Here is a 20,395-nt window from a genome sequence, read left to right as displayed (position 1 = left end):
TCATTCCTTGCAGTTGCTCACACCGGCTGCTCAAGGGGCGCTGCCTTCAGTTTGTTGTGTTTGTTGGAGGAATGTAAGCCTAACTGCAGAAGGATGTTACTTTTGCCAACGTACGAAGGTTTGTTTTTGTAATTACGGTATCGGACTGCATCAGGTTTCAAGGTGAGATGTCCCCTTTTCTGGACACCATTTTTCCACCATTTCTTTCGTCGCATGTGTCCTGCCCCAAGTTCTCGAAACTCGCTGGTGCTTGTTGCGGAAGGCGATGTGTGACCGTTTCCGTTGAATTTTCGCTGCTAGTACCGCACCTAGTTAGTTCAGAGTAACAAGAGTGTGTAGAAGTGGCACTCAGAATTGACCTTGACGTCAGGAAAAAGTTCTGCGTTCTTGTGGAAAACGGCAGGCAACGCGCGTAACGGCTTCGTCCAGTGACAGATGTTTGTCTTGGAGACCATCCAATCTTTGGTACCCGTACTTATCTGACAAAGACTTGTTGATACATCGCGGCTTATATTTAGGAACACAGAAACTGCTGCACTGAAAGTTATCGCTTGAGAATGTGCGTCTGAATATGAACCTGAGCGCGTGTCGACCAGGCTCTAGTTACCAAATCCTGATACGTGTTTTTTTTTTCTTGTGTCGTAAGGTAAGCATTGCTGTACCGTTTAACAAATAGTTTGAAGCTGATCGATCGCATAATATTGCAAAGTGCCGTCTGTTGTTACCTGTGAACTTTGGAGGGTTGCGAAATGCTCTCTTGCGCAAGTTCCGATTTCTCTGTCGGCGAGCGACGCCTTGGCACGGGCTCAAGTTTATTCGCGTTTCGGGTTATTTTTATTCTGATTCCTCCTGAAACTTGTTTCAAGTTCCGTGCCGTGCTTTCGAAACCGTGACGAAGTCGAATGCACGCCTCCGACCGGGTACGTCGAGGCTGCACCTGCCGTAATCCAGAGTAAGGGGTGTCTTGTAAGTTCTTGGAAAGTTCATGTTTCGAAAGACCTGTACCGTAACGCGGTTTCAACGAAAACCTAGTTAGCTTCTGTGTTAATTGAAATGACTCAATATTGTACGTATTGCAGCAAAAGACATATCTAACTGTAGTACATCTGGCTGTCTGCATGTACTGTTTGAGCTTCCGTTCTGTCTTCACTATGGGAGTTTTTAGACCGCAGTGAATCCAAGAGGTGGAGGCTGTGCACAAAGTGTGGAGAAAAACTTTTGAAAAATGCTTTAACTCGCCTGGAGGCCTCACGCACTTGACATTTATCCCGGCGATGAATACACCTGTTCAAAGCGGAACTCATCCTTGTCACTAGTATCGATTTTAGTACTCAGCGGCACTAACATCAACACTGCAAAACGCTGAACATAACGTTTTGTAGTGGTAAGAGCATGTGCACATCTTTGCACATTATTTATTAACTTTTTTTTTTCAATTATAGTTGAATAATTCAAGCGGGGTTACCAGTTGGGTTCGAGCACTAACTGCCAAACAGATTTAAAAAATAGCCCAAATATAGCCAAATGTGAAAATGACATGTAGCCCAAAATAAATTAAAAGAAAAATGACCACAAAAAAATGATCAGGAACAAAAGGGCTGTCCATAACTAGTCTCTAACGTTTCTCCGTTTCCATTTCCTTCTGAAACTCGCCATCGCTGTCATTCGCTCCACTTTGGTCCTAGTGGTATGGTGCCACCATACTAGCAGTGGAGTTGAAAGCAGACCATTTCGGCCCTATCGTTTACCCCTCCGACGGGCTTACCTTCTAATTAATTAATCACTCTTCCCCAGACTTTCTGTCCTGTGAAGCAGTGTGCTGCTTTGTGCATGTTTTTTTAAACACTTGAGCAGCTCTCATAGCTCAATACTTCCGTCATGAAAAGTGCCGGCTCGATGTCTTGTGAGCAATCACGGTGGATAAACATTCCAGTGGTGTTAATGAAACAGTTTTCTTTTTCATGTAAACAACATGCATACTTCATACGTGCCTGCACGCACATACATACATACATACAGCATCATATTTGATGACTTGTGCTTCAGTCGGAACAATGCATGTGAGGGTTCCTTACCTGGAGTTTAAGCCGATGTTTCGAATACAAAAACATCAGCCCGAAATTTTACACAAGCACTAGTGGGCCTGTATGTGTGTGGGCAAGACGAGATGCGGGAGAACGTTCCCCTCCGCAAGGCTTTGCCCCCGCTGGCGGAGAGCGGAGCAGAGCACCATGGCGACACGTCAGCACGCGTCGAGTTCCCCAGCCGAAGAGAGAGTCCTGTCCTCGTGCGCGTAGCAATCACGCCATCCTTGGCGCTCGTGGCACTGCTACACCGGCGCCCTCCCTTGTTCAAGGGACACTGAGGAGAACCCTATCAAAATTTTTTTGTTAGCAATATCTGATAGTTCGGCATTTCATGGCTTTGTTGACGCTTGTCCGGGAGCGAAAGATGCATTTATTTCGAAGAAATTTGGTTTCGAAGTTGAAAAATTTTTTCCCGCCGCTCTGATTCAAACTCGAGAAGTCTTATGACGACACAGAACGGAGTGACATGCAACGTGACGTAAACGGAGACTCCGTGATTTCTGGCCGCTAGCGGTGCGGTCTAGCAGCGGCCGAAATGAAAGCTACCGCCACCGCACGTTGAAGGCATCTATTGGGAATCGCTGCCGTCGCTTCGTTTACGTTTGCACCGGCGTCTTGCCAGCGTTACAATGGATCCCGTTCCCGAAAGCGACGACGTAGTTCTCGCAAAAACTCTGGCCTGCATTTTAGCGACATCAGCCCCACAGAGCGTGCGATGCTTTTGAGGGAGCACGGTTAGGTTAGGCGCCGGTGGGTCGTTTCCCCCTTCCTCAGTGAGCAGCCGTTGCAAACTAAATATCATAACCCCAGTGCGGGGAGTCGCAAGGGGCTAGGACAAGGTCGGCGCCTTGCGCCCATTGGAGGCTGGCCGGGGCTTTGGGGCCAACGGATTGTGATTCCTTGAACGGCGCGGTTGCACGGCGCAGCAGGCGGCGTCGAGGTCTCCCACGGTGGCAAGGGCCAAGTTATTTATTTATTTTCTGCCACAAAAAACAAATGGGTGCTCGAGGGCGGTCGCGTTTAAAGTCGGCGGCTTGAAACCAAAGCCGGCGCATGAAGCTTCAACGGCTTCCGCTAGATCCAACGGGTCCACTGGATCTGGCTCTCTCGCCAACTTGCATGTACCTTCAGATATGTACTGTGAATGGATTAAAATAGCCGAGATTGAAAAGAACAGCTCCGCCCAACTGCCGCAGCTATTGAATATAACGCGCACCTCGCCGCGGAGCCAAATCAGTCTGGCCGGGCCGGCGGCGGCTGGCGCACTCGGCGCGAAATAGATACATGCTCCAATCTCCCCGCCAGTGCGGTCAGAGTGCGCTGAAGCCGCCGAACGCGTCGGCGGTCAAGCGCAGTTGGAGTTTAGTCTCGCTTTGACCGACATGACTTCGCCGTGCAGCACGCGCGCGCGCCTCGTCGCAGCATAAACGCGCCTTAACAGAGCCTGCGCTTAACCGCTAACCAACGTATTCAGCGGCGGCATCCATGGGAGCCACTGAAACCCCCCGCCCACTCACTGAATAAAAGAAAAGAAGTCGGGTGCCGAGGTTCGGAATCGAACCAGGGCCTTCGGCGTTTGAGGCGGAAACGCTACCGCTCCGCCACAACGGCTCAAGTTACAGCCGACAATAAAAGCGCATCTAGTGAATGCACTCTTCTGATGCAGAAATCTCCGCGCTTTCGCTAGGTATATCCTGGCCTAACAGAGCTAGGCCATCAGCACTTCTGAACTGCCTTGTACCTTGTCTCCCGTCCCTAATAAACGATGTCCGTTAAGTAGTTTGAAGTTGACTGGCACAGCCGCGAATGTTTCGCCGGGCAAGCGTGCGAATACACAAGTGCTGCCTTGTACGATCACCGACCATCGTGCCATCATAGCTTTTCATCGACCGTTGCGATCATCTGACAAGCCTTAACAGGCTCCTTCAAAGGTTAACTAGCACTTGAAGCGGCACTTGGAGTTCCTCTGCTGTTCGGCGCTTGTAAATCGAAGCGCGTCAAAAACAAAACCACGGGGCACGCAAAGCTCATAGAAGCGAAGCGCCATAACAAATCGAAACTCTCCTGGCCGCCTGTGGCACCGCCAAGCATTCGTTTTCTTTGCTTCCAACATTCAGGTCATCTTTTGCCTGCCTTGCTTGTGTGATAAAAGTGCACTATTGGTTTTAAAACAAAACTTACTTCAATATTGATCTGCGCAGCCTACCTTTGTCAGCCTCAGAGATTCGCGAAACCAAATAGGATGGAAAATTCCTCCAAGGTGGCGTCTCTCGTCCTATGGCGTCACCACGCTTGTACTTGCGAGATTGGCCTGTGGTGGCGATACCTGTATTTTGGTTCTTGCTATTTTCTACCTTACAAGAGCTTTGTCTTCAGTAAGAGCAGCGTTTTTGTGATCAGGAGCTGGTATTCTATCGATACAAGCCAACTTCAATTTCTCCTCAGTGTCCCTTTAAACTAACTAGGGAGGGTGCATCGCGGGAAAGCAAACCACGAAGGATGAGCGGGACAAGTCCCAACATCCTATCCCCCTGACCGGTAGCATCACCCTATTCTGAAAGCCTGAAAACTAAACACGGTGGTGATGAGAGGCATGTGACCAAGTTTGAGTTCAAGGGTACTACTGCGCCTTACTTACTTACTTGAGTCATGGCTCTTACTTGAGTCACGGCATATTCAGCTGACGGGGGGGAGGAATTTTGATGCCTTCCTAGGAACCCTTTCCCTCTTACATCCGGTAATGGGGGCTTATAAAGGCAAGCTGCCGCTCGCCCACAGTCACAGCAGACAATGCGTTGTTGCACCAGATCATAGAATCAAGTAGGCTTAGTGCGCTGTTATCTGGATACGCTGAGTTCATAAGTACTTTTAATTCCAACATGCACCCAGCTTGTGTGGCATCCTGTGTTGCCGTGTTATAAAAAGTGCTCACAAGTTGCATTGCTTAGGAAGTAATGAACTTGCAGAAGTATATGGTCTCTACAGGGTGGGATACATGCCCCCCCCCCCCCCCCCACTTCATTTTTGAGTGACCTGTGCAGATGGTTTCATTAGAGGGCAGTTCTGCCATAAACTGAAATAAGGCAGTATAAAAAAATTGTTCGGGAAATGTGTGGTTTTTGATAGCTAAATGACATGCTGTCAGCATTCTCTCTTCTGCAGTTGCAAGGCACGTGCTTCTCATCTTTTTGCTCTTGTTTGTATCTATGGTATAAAGTTTTGTTAAAGCGGAATATGCACTTTCCCTGTCAAAAAATACACTGAGGCTTTATATAAAAAAAAATAAATGCTTATGAGTGAGATTATGGGTGGTTCAGTGCTTTTCTGTGTCCTTGCGCTGTGTTGTCACAATGCCATTCCTGCCAACTCTTCTAAATTTTCCGTGAAATGTACGAATTTGGGCACATATTACGATTTTACGAACCTTTGCCTAAATTTTACGGAAAATAAATTCTATTAAAAAAAATTCACATCTTTGCTGGTGGTACCTAGTAACTACTTGTACCGTTGAGTGGTACCTTGTGCCGTCACAAGAGAGGAATATGTATCATCTGTGAAATTAGCAGCAGCAACTGGAACATTGTAACATTGTACAGTAAAACATCTTTAATTCGACCCAACCAAATAAATGTTTTTCTTACTTGTCAACCCCCGCTAATTCAGATAATCCGGACTGCCGCCAGAGTCCTGCCAAAGGCCAGTTTAAGACTATGGCTTCGGCAGCTTGTTTATTCGGACGGGATCCTAAAGTGGTGCCCGTGCCATGGTTGAACGTGCTTGACAAATCGATCGCCCAAATATTTGTCCCCAAACCTGAGCTTCATGTTGCATTGCTTCCGGTGTCCCTCTGACACATGCGCAACTGCAGGTAATGATTTGACGATCGGCAGGCCTCCTGCGATAGGGCGATAGAGAGCCTGGCCTGGCTGCGTAATTTCATCCTCGGAGCTTCACCACCAGCTCAGAGCAGTGGCGGTGCCTGTCAGCTACGCTTACTAGCCAGCCAGCCGAGCCACACGCTGTTAAGAGTGTTTATTTATTGAAGGCTTCTTAATTGTCACTCATCCACTTGCTGTTTGCCATTTGTGTGTCTCCTCACGTGCAACAACACGTGTGAAGAGACTCCAGCACCGTCACGTCGTATCGTACACTGAAAGATGCATCGCACCATGACATTTTGCTTTAAAAAAAAAAAAATGTCTGACTGGTTGGAGAGTTTTTAAAAATTTGAAAGCCTTCAGGTTGGCAGTTACGCAATGCTTTAGTGTGACCTGTCTCACCTGGCAGCTGGAGGGATGTATTGTTGAAATGCCAGCCATTTGCATGTTGCAGAGTTCCTTCTTTAGTTTACTAAGCTTTTCTTTACCTCTGTTCAGGATTTTTTTCGGGTTTTTTGTTGTCCATTCACTGTTGTTATGCTTCTCTAAAGTAAAGAAAAGTTAACAGAGGTTATTTATGAACTGCCCACTTGCATTGCTGCTTTAAGTTGTTCTCTGTCTACTGAGAGTTGGGCAGTGAAATCCCCTGCACGGCTATACTTCTTTCCTACCAGATGTCGGACGCAGGCTCTGACGCTGAAGTGAGCTCAGGTTCGGACCTTGGCTACGATGACTATTATAATTGCCCGGAGGACGGCGAGACTGACCAGCAGGACAAGGAGAAGCTGGACCCCGAGTACTTTGAATTCCAGTGCCTAAACATAGAGGGTGTTGAGCGGCTACTCAATGAATCTGTCGAGGCTATCTGTGCCAGCCTCAGTGTGAGTGAAGGGCTGCCTTTGCTCTTTGTTTACATAATGCTGCTGCGTTCTTCTGTACTTTCTGTTTACACGAAGCAGATCGAGATGCAGAAATGCTGTTATAATGGTGGCTCTTTTAGAGCTACATGTGGGAACTTCTTTTATATAAACAATATTGCAGTTGTTGTAGTATGTTGTGACTGAAAAGGCCCATGTTTGCCTATTGGATAGTGAAGATGTTATCCTCGTAGACTTGAGCTGTGAGCCTCGTGGGGTGGAAGTGGGTACAATTAGGGGTGAATTTCTCGGCAAAGAGTCTTTCTTTTGTTGCGGAACAGATGTCAATAGGGCCACAAAAATCCAGGCAGTTGAATTATGCTAGGGACGAAAACTGGGTGAGGTTGTCCTTAATGTCATTGCTAGCTATACCTGGATGGAAAATGAGGGCTTGCCCTTTCCCAAATGTTGATTCCTGTTCTAGCCTTTCAAACGAGAAAGTTGTTGTGTTTGGTTTTATGGAAACTAAGCCCATCATGCGCCAAATGCAAGGTTATACATGTCTTCTTTGTGAGGAAGAATTGAAATGCTCTTAAAAAACTGGAACATGTTTAGAAGCTTCACCTCTTTTTAAAAAAAAGTCAAAACACATGAACCATCAAGTGCATTTTTTCCTAGGAGTAAGGTAGGGTGGAATGGAGTGTGTCCATAAATTGGCGAGAATTGCTTTTTTCTTAGCGTCTCGAGTCTTGTGCATGAAACTGCGAGGTAGTTCATGGTGATCATTTCTCTGCATAGCTTGCATGTCAGTTTCTCATTTTCAGTGTGGGTGAAGCTATGGGGTAGGTGCATGTATGTCCATTGCGAAGACAACTTAGAATTAATTCCAAGAAACGTACCTGGTGTATGCATGACTTCCATTCTCCTGTGATGGGCTTTACTAGGTGTAGCTTAGTATTTACTTCATTATCTCATTTATTCTGCCATTCATCTCTCAGTTTACAGTGTACTGACTTCATGCAATCTTTGTAGAATACAATTACTCTTTTGATTTCCTTGACACGAGCTTGCGCTGTGCACACGTCTGTTCTCTCGCTGCCACTAATTGAAACATGGTTCGGGGCCCAGTAGAATTTATTGTTGCGTCATTGTGTTGTGGCACTTGTTATTTTGTTTATCATAGTTCATCACTCCTTTTATATTGTTCTAGCTGTATATTTCTGACAAAAAATGATTTCATAATCATATCTCTGATATGCTGTGCTCTTATTACATGCCATGTGCAACGAGTCTCAAGTACTATTCAAGTGAAAATGGTTTGCTTTTTTCTCTTGCCTACTCTTATCCTAATTATTTCGGTGAAATTAATTAAATGAATTGAAAAAAAAAAACATGTTGCTGGGTGCCTAGTGTGATGTTCTCCCTGGCGTAATGTCCAATTTGTGTGTAATAGTTAGAAACCATTGATAAGACAGTGTGGAGGAAGATCTTAAAGGCAAAAAAGCTCACTCAAGTAAGAGTAAGTTATGATGAAGGCAAAATGCAAAAGTCTCTAGTATGCTGTGTGGTGTCAGCACGCATTAGAACACCCCAGGTGGTCATTGTTGATCCAGAGCCCTCTGCCACAGTGTCCTTTATAACCCATGTGTTGCTTCGTGGGCATCAAAACCATCAGTTTACAATTTACAGTTTACTACTGGGGTGGTCTGGAGAAGGCTCATCAGAAACAATGAAACAGTGATATCATATAAAGATAGGACAAAGCTGTTAAGAAGTTTGAAAGCATTAGGCATCAGTTAGCTCACATTGTTGAGTCAAAGGGTAACCATTGAGATGTGTGTGTGCTGAGGGACTTGCTAGTGTGCTAGTGTGCCTAGTGTGATGTTCTCCCTGGCGTAATGTCCAATTTGTGTGTAATAGTTAGAAACCATTGATAAGACAGTGTGGAGGAAGATCTTAAAGGCAAAAAAGCTCACTCAAGTAAGAGTAAGTTATGATGAAGGCAAAATGCAAAAGTCTCTAGTATGCTGTGTGGTGTCAGCACGCATTAGAACACCCCAGGTGGTCATTGTTGATCCAGAGCCCTCTGCCACAGTGTCCTTTATAACCCATGTGTTGCTTCGTGGGCATCAAAACCATCAGTTTACAATTTACAGTTTACTACTGGGGTGGTCTGGAGAAGGCTCATCAGAAACAATGAAACAGTGATATCATATAAAGATAGGACAAAGCTGTTAAGAAGTTTGAAAGCATTAGGCATCAGTTAGCTCACATTGTTGAGTCAAAGGGTAACCATTGAGATGTGTGTGTGCTGAGGGACTTGCTGATAGAAGCTGGAGACATACGATGCTTGTTGAAATGACCCGTGGGAAAGAGCGCAGTTAATCTGCCATTCCTCTCCAGGTGATGCCCTCGCTAGCCAAAGTTTTGTTGCACACCCACAACTGGAATGCAGAGGAAATAATCCAAAAGTACAAGCAAAATGCAGCGCAGGCCTTGGCGGATGCTCGGATCAAGCCGCTGCGATCTGCGGCCGTTGAAATGCAGGTGGGAAAATTTTCATTGCTTGATCCTTAGTCACTCGCCCTTGCCTGGCTTGCAGCGGGGTATTGCAAACAGATGTCTGCTTCAAATGCCGGGTTCCAAGATATCAGCAGCTTGTCCCAGCTTATAGAGTTAACAAGTTCGCTGTGGCATTGATTTTTGGAGCCCTAATCCCTGCGATTCACGGCCCACCAGTCGGTCACCTTCAAATTTTCGTGTGGGTGTGGTGTGACCCATTTGTGAGCCACCAGCAAAGCCACCTTTTTGGAACGGCCAGCAGATGGCGACAGCGACCTGGCATTTTGTGTTTCACGGGCTATTTGAAAAACCTGCGGCTGTTTCGCGCGCCTTGGTATTCATGGCTTTGCAACATGAATACACGACGTGATCCAGTAGTGACCCAGACAGCATGAACATGCTAAGCTGCATGCACGTGAAGTGTGAATTTATTTTTTGTTGCTTAGTGATTATGAGCAATGACAGTGTTTTGTAGCCTCTGCTAACAGGCAAAGGTTTTTCACTGGTCTGTATGACATCAATCCTGGTGCATTCTCGAGACCAGGGGTCCTCAATCTTTTTCAGCCACAGTGTTTTCGAAAGACGCTAAGGGACCCCACATAACTTTGCCTTTTCTGTTCCTCACTACCTAACATGCATGCAAAAAAGAGCGTTCAGATGCACGGGCCCTAAGAAAATGGCTAAATTCAATTAATAATGAGCAGCTGTGATGTGAAACTGTCTGCTGTGGAGCCATCACAGTATGGTCAGTCCCTAAAGGAAGTGCATAAAGGAAAGGTGGGTGTTGAGGCATGCATGTACTTAGGTGCTGAGGGAACCTAAAAAGCACTCCCAAGGATCCTAAAGGTTCCTCGGAAGCCAGTTTGACAAGGACAGGATAGTATTGTCATTTTTAGACTTGTCCACTTCTTTTAATAAGGGAGTAATTACTCATTGGCATCCACCCGAACGCAGCCATATGGCTACAAAGGAAAGGTATAGTACAGCTTTCTCAGAAACTTCGTAGTTACAGGAAAATTCGTCCTGGTCCGGGGTTCAAATCCGGGACCACCGCTACACCGGAGCAGTCGCTCTACCAACCTAAACATTTGTCCACTTCTTTTGCATCTAGGTTTCTCATGAACACTTATGAAAAGCGTGCGCAGTGATAAGGAGAGATTGGTCAATGCTGTATTGTTTAGCTGGCAGAACTCTTCCCAGAAACACTCTCAGAGTTGTCTGCACTGCACTTATGACTGTGGCGCGTTGCTGTAGCTGGAAATGCACTGTTTTCAGGTAAAATACATTGCTGTCGCAATTAATTGATTAACTTGCTGGAATCTGGAATGCGGCTGTCCGATTCATATACTCATATACCAGGACAGTTTAAGTGCTCTGCGCAGCCAAGCGCGTATACTGACCCTGTAATGCCGCCAACGCATTGCATCAATGAAATTCCTTTTCCTTATCTACCACAGCTGTATAAACATAGACAGAAATGAACTCCTGAAACCACCCTCTCAGTATTTCAGCAGATTAAATCATGCATTGTCCGTTATGTAGTACACTTAAATATTTTTATTTCCACTGGCCATTGCAACATGGAAATTGCTTCTGCATGACATTGTGAATGCCATATCAGTCGATGTATTCGCCAACAAAATTGAATTGTTATTTTAGGTATGAGACATTCTTTTGGCTTTTTTTGCTTTTCTTTTGCGTTATGAAGCTTATTTTTTAAAAATTTCTGTGCCTGCCCCTCCGTCCTTTTTATCAACCCAGTCCTATATGGGCCTGTGCTGGCTCACAGTATGACCAAGTGAATGAAAAATTTAACAATTTTCACTATCCGATATATCAGTGGCAGCCAGCATGTAGGGAATATGCCGATCTACAACTATACACAGCAATATGAACCTGGCTAGGGATATGTGAATATAGCATTGCATTATGCTGTGAGACGTTGCTGTAATTGGCTTTATGAAAGTTTCAGTTTTGCAGTGCTTTGTTGACATCATTTTGTTGTGGTTGGATAGGAACAGTTTGCTGCGCTCTCCTTGCGAAAATTGTTTCTTTGTTTCGTTAGACTGTAGATGCATGGCGCACAGTGCAAAAGATGCATCTCCTTTTTCTTTTGTCTCTCATTTTCCAGGCAATACGGAACAACCCTTCAATGCAGTGTCCAATCTGCCTTCAGAACTTTCCTGGGGAACGGTTCAGGGGCCTGGCCTGTGGCCACTACTTCTGCCCAGACTGCTGGGCAATGCACTTTGAAATACAGATCCTGCAGGGCATTTCTACATGTATGTATAGCTTGCCACGGCAGCGTGGAGCCGTATTATAAGAGAATTCATGAAGTGCTTATTGTATGCGTGTTGGATGTGGTAAATCGGTAGAGAGGATATCATTCGCTATTGGGGGCCACTGCGGAAGCATTCATGGCTCTTGCAAATGCGGTAGCTGCTTGGCCATTCTGAAACAGCTTTCAATGGGTTCTTTCGATATTTGAATCGTGTGGTGTGCTCGGGAGACTTTGGGAGTGCCATATTGACAATGACAAATGTTTTGACTGAAACTTCCCCTTGATGCATCTGTTCCCACCTCTGCAGCCATGGAGCATGTGTTGCAATGGAATTGTAGAAAATTTTATTCAACCGAACTAATCTATCGTTACCAAGCTTAGTGCGCCTAGTGACAGAAACCTTGACGATGCACTATTGCAGGGGTTACTAGAAGTAAGCATTGCTAAGTAACTTTTACATTGTTATATAAACGAAATTTTATGCTGTAATCGGGCATTACAAATGTCAATTTGCTGCAGTATTTTTGGTGACTAGTAAATAGGTCATTTTTTGTGCCTGGAAAGCACTGTTATTAAAGGTCTATTCATGCGTTACTGACTGTACACAGATGCTACTGTGGTCTTATAGGTGACACTGTAGCTGAATAAGCAGAAAATTTTTGTCTTGATTTTGTGCACTCCTCTGTGTGTGTATAGTACACTACCATATTTTCCGGACTATAGTCGCTGGACTTTACATGTGTAGAAGCTGACATTTCTTTTCATGCAGACTATTTATGAGTATGAACTACAGTGGAACCCCGTTTATACGTTTTTCACCGCACCGGGGAAAAAAACGTAACAGCTGGGTAAATGCAACAGTGCGCAAAGCTCCGAAAATGAATGAAAACAGTGCAGCTTTGACTTGAAACAATTTATTTCCGCAAAGTGATCTTAGAACTTGAAAAAAGTGGATTGCCGTTTCTTTCGCTCGCTGGAAAGCACCACGTGTTTCTAATAGCCTGGAAGGCCTCATTGCTGTCAGCGCCGCTTTGAGATGCGATGTACCGGCAGAGGATGTCAGAGCCGCCGGGGTCTCCAAAGCACGTAGTATCTGCCAACTCCCTGGAATCATGCAACGCCTGCTCCTCATCGACATCGCAGTCGGCAGCCTCACTTGCGTTTGAGTTTGCAACGATCTCAGCGATGCTTTGGCACTCCGACGTCACGACGGCAGCATCCACGGCGACATAGCCGTCGTATGTGACTCCCGTGGCACCCAGTGCATTCATAGCCTCAGTTAGCTCTTAATCACAAGAGGCTGCTTTCGACTCTTCGGCTTCCATAGCAGTTTCCACTTCCTCGTCTGTGCGAAAGCCACACCGCGCGAAGCAGTGCCGTGCAATTGATGCACTCACTGCAGTCCACACTGAAGCGACGTAGTGCATAGAGTCAAGTACTCAAATGGTCTTAGGCTGCTCTCCGTGACCAATGTGTGCGAGACAGCGCTTCACGATGCACTTCCCTTAGGAATGCTTCAAGTTCTCTATTGCGTTTAGTACGTCCGGCTTTTACTCAAGGGGAAGTGCCTTTTGCTTGCTAAGCACGCATAGATCGCGGTTACAAGCTCCACCATGGTTCAACATTCACGAGGGGGATGGCCATCTGGCGATGGCCTCTCCAACTCGTGTGCGGTTTCTTGCAGCCAGCTCCGTAGCCAAGCTTGGCCAAGACTCGTCAAAACTCAGAATGGCGGTTTGCGCGGCGCATTGCCAGGGCGGGTTCGGGGCGCCAGGTTGCGACGTATCATGCGGGAACGTTTTCACAGCTGCAACGTAACAGTGAGGTTCCCAATATATTGAATCCTATGGGAGCTATGTCGGGACCGGATGAAAACGACGTAACAGTCGGGAAAATGCAGTAGTGAGGAACGTAACAGCAGGGTTCTACTGTATACATGATATAATTTTTCAAGATCGTTGGTTATAGACTAAATTTAGCATGGCTGTCAAAGCAAAAAAAGGGAGGAACATACTGCAGCTGCGACATTTTGCTGTGCTAAATTGCAGTTAAATCAGCTTCGATATGTAAGCAAATGCTGCTGTGTTGGCGGTGCTTAGACTGGCTGCTCTTGATTGCTTGGGTTTGTGAGCACATGCGCAAAACCTCGATCAAAAGCGCCACGAGCGATGAAATAATGCCACGGGTGTTTTGTTCTTGAAGAACAGTTGCGATGGTTCTGAAAAGACGAAAAGCCTTCCTGGCAGGACTCAGTTCGAGGTTGTCTAGTGCACTCAAGCAGTAAAGTTGAACCAAGCAGCAGAGAAAGAATTTGAAGTCAGTGAAAATTGTGCACAGATGTGGGCTACTTATCCAAGATGTCTGCAGGAAATCTGGGCTGGTTCTTTGAAACATCTATGAGCGATCTAAAAAACTAATTTTTCAGCCAAAATTCATCACCGGGTGCAGGCTACGTAAGCAAAAACTTAGTTTTAAGCCAAAATTTATGCCACCATGGACTATATACCATGTGTAGACCATAGTTCGGAAGATACAGTATATTTTGAGCAGAACCACTCTTTTTTTGGCATTGTGCTTCTGTTTGTGTTCAACTACTGCTGAAGTGGGGTTTGTCGTCCTTTTGAAGACCTTATAGACGCAAGTGCCTATATACAGTGGGCTCTCATTAAATCGAACCTCCTTAATTCAAAAGTCCAGTTTTCTTTAGCTGGCAATTTGTCCCTCTCAGTATGAACTCCATCTAACTTGAACAGATTTGCAGTCCTCTACGAGTTATAGATATTGAGTGTCGACTGTGCAGGTGCCCATGAAAGTTTTTGGTGCGCTGAAATCACGAAAAGCTTTTTTCGTTACATACGGCTTAGCCAGGCATTGAGAAGTGCATTGGGCGAGTCGCACAGGAAATTGCATAGCACATTCATGAGTTCGTGGCTGCATGGTTAGACTGGCCAGAAAATAAGCTTTGTAGTAATTTTCATGTTACGAAAACTTTTGTGGGCACCTGTATATTGCAGAGAATGTGTAATTACAAGTCTGCTCTTTTGTTCTTTTTTTCTTCTCTTCTCTCCCCTTGCACGCAAATTCTGCACCAGCCATTGAATGCATGGCGCAGTTCTGCAACATTCTGGTCCCCGAGGACTTTGTCCTCAGTCTGCTGAGCAAGTCTGTGCTGCGTGAAAAGTACCAGCAGTTCATGTTCTCAGACTACGTGCGGGTGAGCAGGTGTTGGTTTTTGCTTCTGGGCTGGGGGCACTGGAATAGCTCGGGAATGTCCCAAAGCTTGTTCATTGATTTGAAGGCACATTGAGGAGAACTCCGTCTAGTTTTGTTCTCCGAAAAAATTGATCGTGTCGCTCTTTCTGGTGCACGTTGACACTCGTTCAGCACGAAAGGCGCATCGTCTATTGAGAAAACTAGAGTAAAACTTGGAGCTTTTTTCTTTTCTCCTGCCACTCAATTCAAACTCGTGGGGGCCATTGGTGAAAAGAACTCTGTGATCACTGTTTGGAAGTGAATGACGATGCAGCCTAGCCTCAGGGATCCAGACAAGGAAAAAAAACTGTCCAAACATGGTAATGATGCCTATATTTTATTTTATTTTAACTTTTTGTAGCCTATAAAAGCTCCATTTTTGTTGCACATAGCCTGTTTGTGATTAGAACACATCAGTCTATTAAAATAGTTCAATTTAGATTTGTCTTCAGTGATCCTAGTACCAAGAACCTTGATATCATGGTCTGCATAAAAACAGATGGAAAAGTACGAGTCTTGTCAGGGACGTAAAAGGAGGTAGTCTCAAGTAATCATTTGGCAGAAATGTTTGTTATAGTGACATGATCTTCGTCAGTGAATTTTTTAACATCCAAATGTTGAAACTTCAAAACTTGGAATTCTAAAGACTAGTTTACCTCTTGTACCTAGTATTCTGAATTGCTTGCTTGTGAAACTAGGTGGTTAAAAGCAGGTAACTGTGTAACACAGAATTGATATTTTAAAATGCAGATCAAACCCTCCTTGTGTTTTCCTCAGGTCTTAAAAGCAGGTAACTGTGTAACACAGAATTGATATTTTAAAATGCAGATCAAACCCTCCTTGTGTTTTCCTCAGGTCTTTAGTTTATTACAAGCAAAAAAGGCAGCTGTGCTGTTGCTAGAAAATTACACATCATGTATGGCGATAATGAAAGCTTCCTTCTTGGCGAGACTGCGACACTTTATATCTACTACTCTTCTTCCAACACTGTGCTGCAGTCGTGAACTACAGTTCCCAGCAAAAGTGTACGGGATGCGTTCGTTCAGAAACAGATTCATCGTAGCACTTCATTGCGACCAGCTCGCCTGGTATGTTGATACCATTGGATAGAGCATGCATGTCCCTTGGTAATTGCAAGCGTTTTATCTGGTTAGTTGTTCTGCGTGACTGCACGAAGATATTTCATCCCCACACCTGCATCCCGTAAACCTTTTCTGCCAACTGTACATTTCTGGCAGTGTCTGTACCGCTAACCCCATCTATCCTTTTGCTGGCAGAGCCACCCAGAGCTGCGGTTCTGCCCGGGTCCAAACTGTAGCGTCGTCATCCGAGCCAAAGAAAACAAAAGCAAGCGTGTCATCTGTAAGAACTGCAAGACGACTTTCTGGTGAGTCCACTGCTGTGGGACCTTGACCGTATGCAGCTCCGCTACCTCCTTGCTCTCGCTCTCGAGGCAATAAATAGCTGCACTTGACAGCCGTAAAGTGGAGCGAGGTTTGCACCAAAAGCTCGAAATCTACATATGCCTGGGCCATCATAAGATTAGGATTGAAGGCTGAGTCAGGCGATCAAGTGGTGTATATAAACTGACTGGAAAATGAATGATGTCTTCATGCACAAATCGCTTAAGTTCCTCAGAGGAAGATCGGATATATGTTAAAGGGGCTCTGAAACACCTTCCGAGGCAAGCACATCAACTCGCTCAATCACTGCATTGTGTTGTCATCAACACCTGAGCCAACGCTTCTACACTCAACAGAGGACCCACAATTACGCGCGAAAGTTGGCATGGCCTTTTTCATGCTCGCACCCTCCTCCGTCGCACAGCTCTTGCATATACCAGTTCAGAGATCACTTTTGGTTAGATTCTTTCAGACGTCAGGCAGCTACTGCGGCCAACATGTGGCGTAGCTCTGGCGGGTCAGGAAGCTCCGCCCCCGGTGGTGGGGCAGGCGAAGGAGTGCCAACCTTTCAGTGTGCGAAAAGTGACGAGAGGAAAGGGAAAAGCGTGGAGACGCTGAAATTCAAATTCTGGCTACAGATAACTCAGCTTCTACAAACCACATTAAAAATATTCTTGCTGCAAGATATTTGTGAAGCGGTTTTCTTTTAACGTCACAGGCATACCACAACTTTAATTATTAGAGCCCCTTTCAGAGCCCCTTTAAGCTGCCTCATTAGAAAGTTGTGCCGCGAAGTATCAAGCTGTGGGGAAGCGAGGGGGGGGGGGGGGGGGGGGGGGGAAGGGTGAGCTACGTGGGTCAGAATTTCCTGCTTTTGCTTGCTCTTATTAATGTGCAGATAGGCCAGAACTCTACAACTTGCATCTGAGACTGCACGCTTCTGCCCTTTTTTTTTCTTTTTCTGAAAAAAGCTTTCGTTGTGGAGCTGACTACCATGCACCAGCAGACTGTGATACGATAAAGAAGTGGATCACGAAGTGCGCCGACGACTCTGAGACTGCCAACTACATTTCTGCTCACACTAAGGATGTAAGTTGTGAATTTTCAATTCTGCAGCGTTGTTGAAAGGTCACTGAGGATGACTGAAACCAGCTTTCGTTCTTGGGAAAAAATTGATTGTTCCGCCCTCTGTGCACGCTTTGATGTTTGTTCAGTAGCAAAAGATACATTTCTTGCTATGAAAATTGGGTTCAAATGTACAGTCTCAATTATATGACTTTCAGGGTACCGCGCGAAGCTGTCGTATGATCCGGGCGTTGATTTCCCCTAATGCCTTCGACAGTGAAGTGCACCTTGCACCGATCGCCGTTGGTCGCACACGCGGAATCGGAGTGCGAGCCGTCAGCAGGACTGTCATTACAGGCCGTCGTGCGCTCGATCACATAGTTGCACGCATGTCTGCGTCTTGATTTCGATCTGGAACCAGCTTGGTTGCCGTCACATTTGCCAATAAAGTGCTCCGCCAGCGTCTGTCCTTCGGCACGGTTCCTGCCGGCTGTCATACGAAGCGGGGCGTGCATAGTTTTCCATCATACAATCGAGGCTTTTAATGCGTTATCCTAATGGGAGAGTCACCGGGCTCGCACTAATTCGTCGTAAAATGCGGGTCGTCACATGAACAGGGGAAAAATAATCGGGGTTCCACTGTAGTACTTTTTTTTTTCTGCTATTCGGATTCAAATTGATATCCTCAGCACCAGAAAGGACTTTGTGACTGCAGTTTCAAAGTGAATAGCTGCGTGGCCCAGATTCCAAACTCAAAAAAGGCATTGGTGTCATTGCAGCTTTGCTCATGACAAATCCAGGTGTTTGTGATGCCAACATTCCATTTCTTGGCATATGTGGAGCTTCCACTTCAGTTAAAGTAGCCTGTTTTTCATTAAAGCGATGCAGGTTAACTTCAGCTTGACCTCAGTGTCCGTTTCATTACAGTTAATTACAGTTCATTACGTTTCATCACTGTTTCATTACAGTCTTGGGAACTATGTTCCATTTCAATTGTGGCACTGCAGAGAAGCCACCACGGCAGGTGACTGGTGCAAAAAACGTCGCATGCCCTCTCGTTCGGCCAACTTGTATGTTTGTGCATGTGCGGTTGGTCAATAAACGTATTATACGACTGCAATTTGTCGAAATTTTAAACGCAGTAGCCGGGAAATTCTGTTTTCCGGGAAAACGTATTAACCAGGAAAAATATGGTGTAACTCTATGGGACATTTTTATGTCCGGGATTTTGAGCGCACGAACCGGGAACGTATCAAAGAGGTTTTACTGTACTCCCATTTCTGAAGTGGTAATTTTAATATCCTATAACTCCACGTTCTATGATAGGCAGAATGATAATTTTACCTTTATTGCATTCCTTTGTCAAGAGAACCCATAGCATGCATTTCAGCAAGTTTCCTGCAGAAAATTTTCTTGAAAACTTCATGAAAAACATACACAACATTTACATAAGTGCTCAAGGAATTGTTTTAAATGAAATTAAATGACATGTTTAGAATCAGTACACAAAAATACATGTTCCCTGAAGATCTCTTAACTGTGACTGCATTAATAAATTTTTTGTTTCAAGGCTAGGCTTCCCCCTTAAGTGGTCTATCATCGTATCGGAGCACTGGCTGAACAAACATGTGAGCGTGCAACTTGGGCACTGCAATATGCCTAGTTTACTTGCCGAGTACTGTTGGTTATCTGTCCCAAGTTTTAACAGGTAATCGGTTCAGCAGGTAACCAGTTACAAATTAACAGCGTAGGCTGTTAATGTTTAGGTTCATCACTGAACTGTGAGCATTAAAAACTGAAGCAGTCGTGCCTCATTTTGTTAGTAAAGTAACTGTCTCTTACCGTATTTACATGATTGCAAATCGACTCGAATGTAAGTCAACCCCCCCACATCATATTTCTGAAAAAAAAAAAAAAAAAACCTTGGAGGCCGTGTAGGCTTGGCCTTTAATAATAGAACACGATAGCACTATCCTGCGGCCTCCGCTTATCGCCTGCCGCTATCGGCTACCGCGCGCGGGAGTGGTCATGGGCACATTCCAAAACGAAAATGTATTAGTCACTGGACTACTCGTCCACACTTGCGCCATCGTCCTCGCTAGCGCTGCCGTCGTGATCGCTGCTGCGGTTGCACAGCTTATCGTTCTAACGTCGTCGTGCAGCAAAATCCTGCACTTCACAAACAGCCACATCATGACATCACGTGACACAGCTGAAAATTTTGCCTCGCTGCAGCTGCCACACCTGTATCACCCGTTGCAAACGTCGAACTTACGGCCCAGCGCGCAGTTTTTTTCTTCGCCGTAAAGAATGACAGCCATCTTGAATGTAGCCGTGAATGAGTGCCGGTCGCTTACCGTACCCGGAGCACAAATGACGAATGACGAAGCACTACATTAAAAAACTTTTGAAACGCGGCGGCAGTAGTCAAATGCGTCAGAGCCAAAGAGAAACTACGCGGAGCGGCGTCGGCTCTTCCATTGGCTACTGACACTCCCCGGCGCATCTGCACTTCTGAGTGGCAGTGCTGCCACAATTGGAACAGCAGCCCTTCCATCAACTATTGACGCTCCTTTGAGTACAGAGTGCGTGGTTGAAAGTAAACAAAAAAAAACTTGGACGACGCCTGTTAAGAGTAGAGCGTGAATGCGTTATCGGGCCGCTGCTTATCAGCAGAAGCAATCTGCGGCCATGTGTGGGGGAGTGGGCTGGTACAGGTTTGCTGCTTATCGACAGCCACCATCAGCCGCCTCGCGCGGGGTGGGGATGCGGTTCTGCGCGTTGACATAGCAGCTGCTCGAAGCCAGCACCAAGAGCGATGCAACGGAGCCGTGTAGCAAAAATGCAACCACGCTGTAGCATGCCCGATATCTCGTTTGTCTCGCCTTTATTTATGGTGCGACACTTTGGTTTCGATTTTATGTCAACCCCCCCATTTCGGATTTTCAAATTTTGAAAAATAGGTCGACTTACAATCGTGGAAATACGGTAATTCAGCTGGAGGTTGATG

The 20,395-nt window shown here is 45.7% G+C and overlaps 1 protein-coding gene across 3 annotated transcripts in view; it reads left to right on the top strand.

The window, feature by feature from the left end:
• Window positions 1-13: 13 nt before the first annotated feature.
• ari-2 (E3 ubiquitin-protein ligase ari-2) overlaps window positions 14-20,395 on the top strand; it is a 37,262-nt gene continuing 16,880 nt past the window's right edge. For 2 of the 3 annotated variants that reach the window (XM_077640124.1, XM_077640123.1), the window contains exons 1-7: window positions 14-162; window positions 6,640-6,846; window positions 9,226-9,369; window positions 11,516-11,666; window positions 14,758-14,879; window positions 16,195-16,304; window positions 17,292-17,409. In XM_077640124.1, coding sequence (XP_077496250.1) covers window positions 6,640-6,846; window positions 9,226-9,369; window positions 11,516-11,666; window positions 14,758-14,879; window positions 16,195-16,304; window positions 17,292-17,409 — 852 coding nt within the window. In that variant the 5' untranslated portion in view covers window positions 14-162. Of the gene's footprint in view, window positions 163-556; window positions 647-6,639; window positions 6,847-9,225; window positions 9,370-11,515; window positions 11,667-14,757; window positions 14,880-16,194; window positions 16,305-17,291; window positions 17,410-20,395 lie in introns of those variants that run through there. The other variant, XM_077640122.1, reaches the window with a different exon arrangement.

Source organism: Amblyomma americanum, chromosome 10 (assembly GCF_052857255.1).
Source record: "Amblyomma americanum isolate KBUSLIRL-KWMA chromosome 10, ASM5285725v1, whole genome shotgun sequence".
Lineage (NCBI taxonomy): Eukaryota > Metazoa > Arthropoda > Arachnida > Ixodida > Ixodidae > Amblyomma > Amblyomma americanum.
The sequence above is the reverse complement of the archived record's forward strand: the minus strand, read 5'-3'. Positions and strand labels throughout refer to the sequence as shown.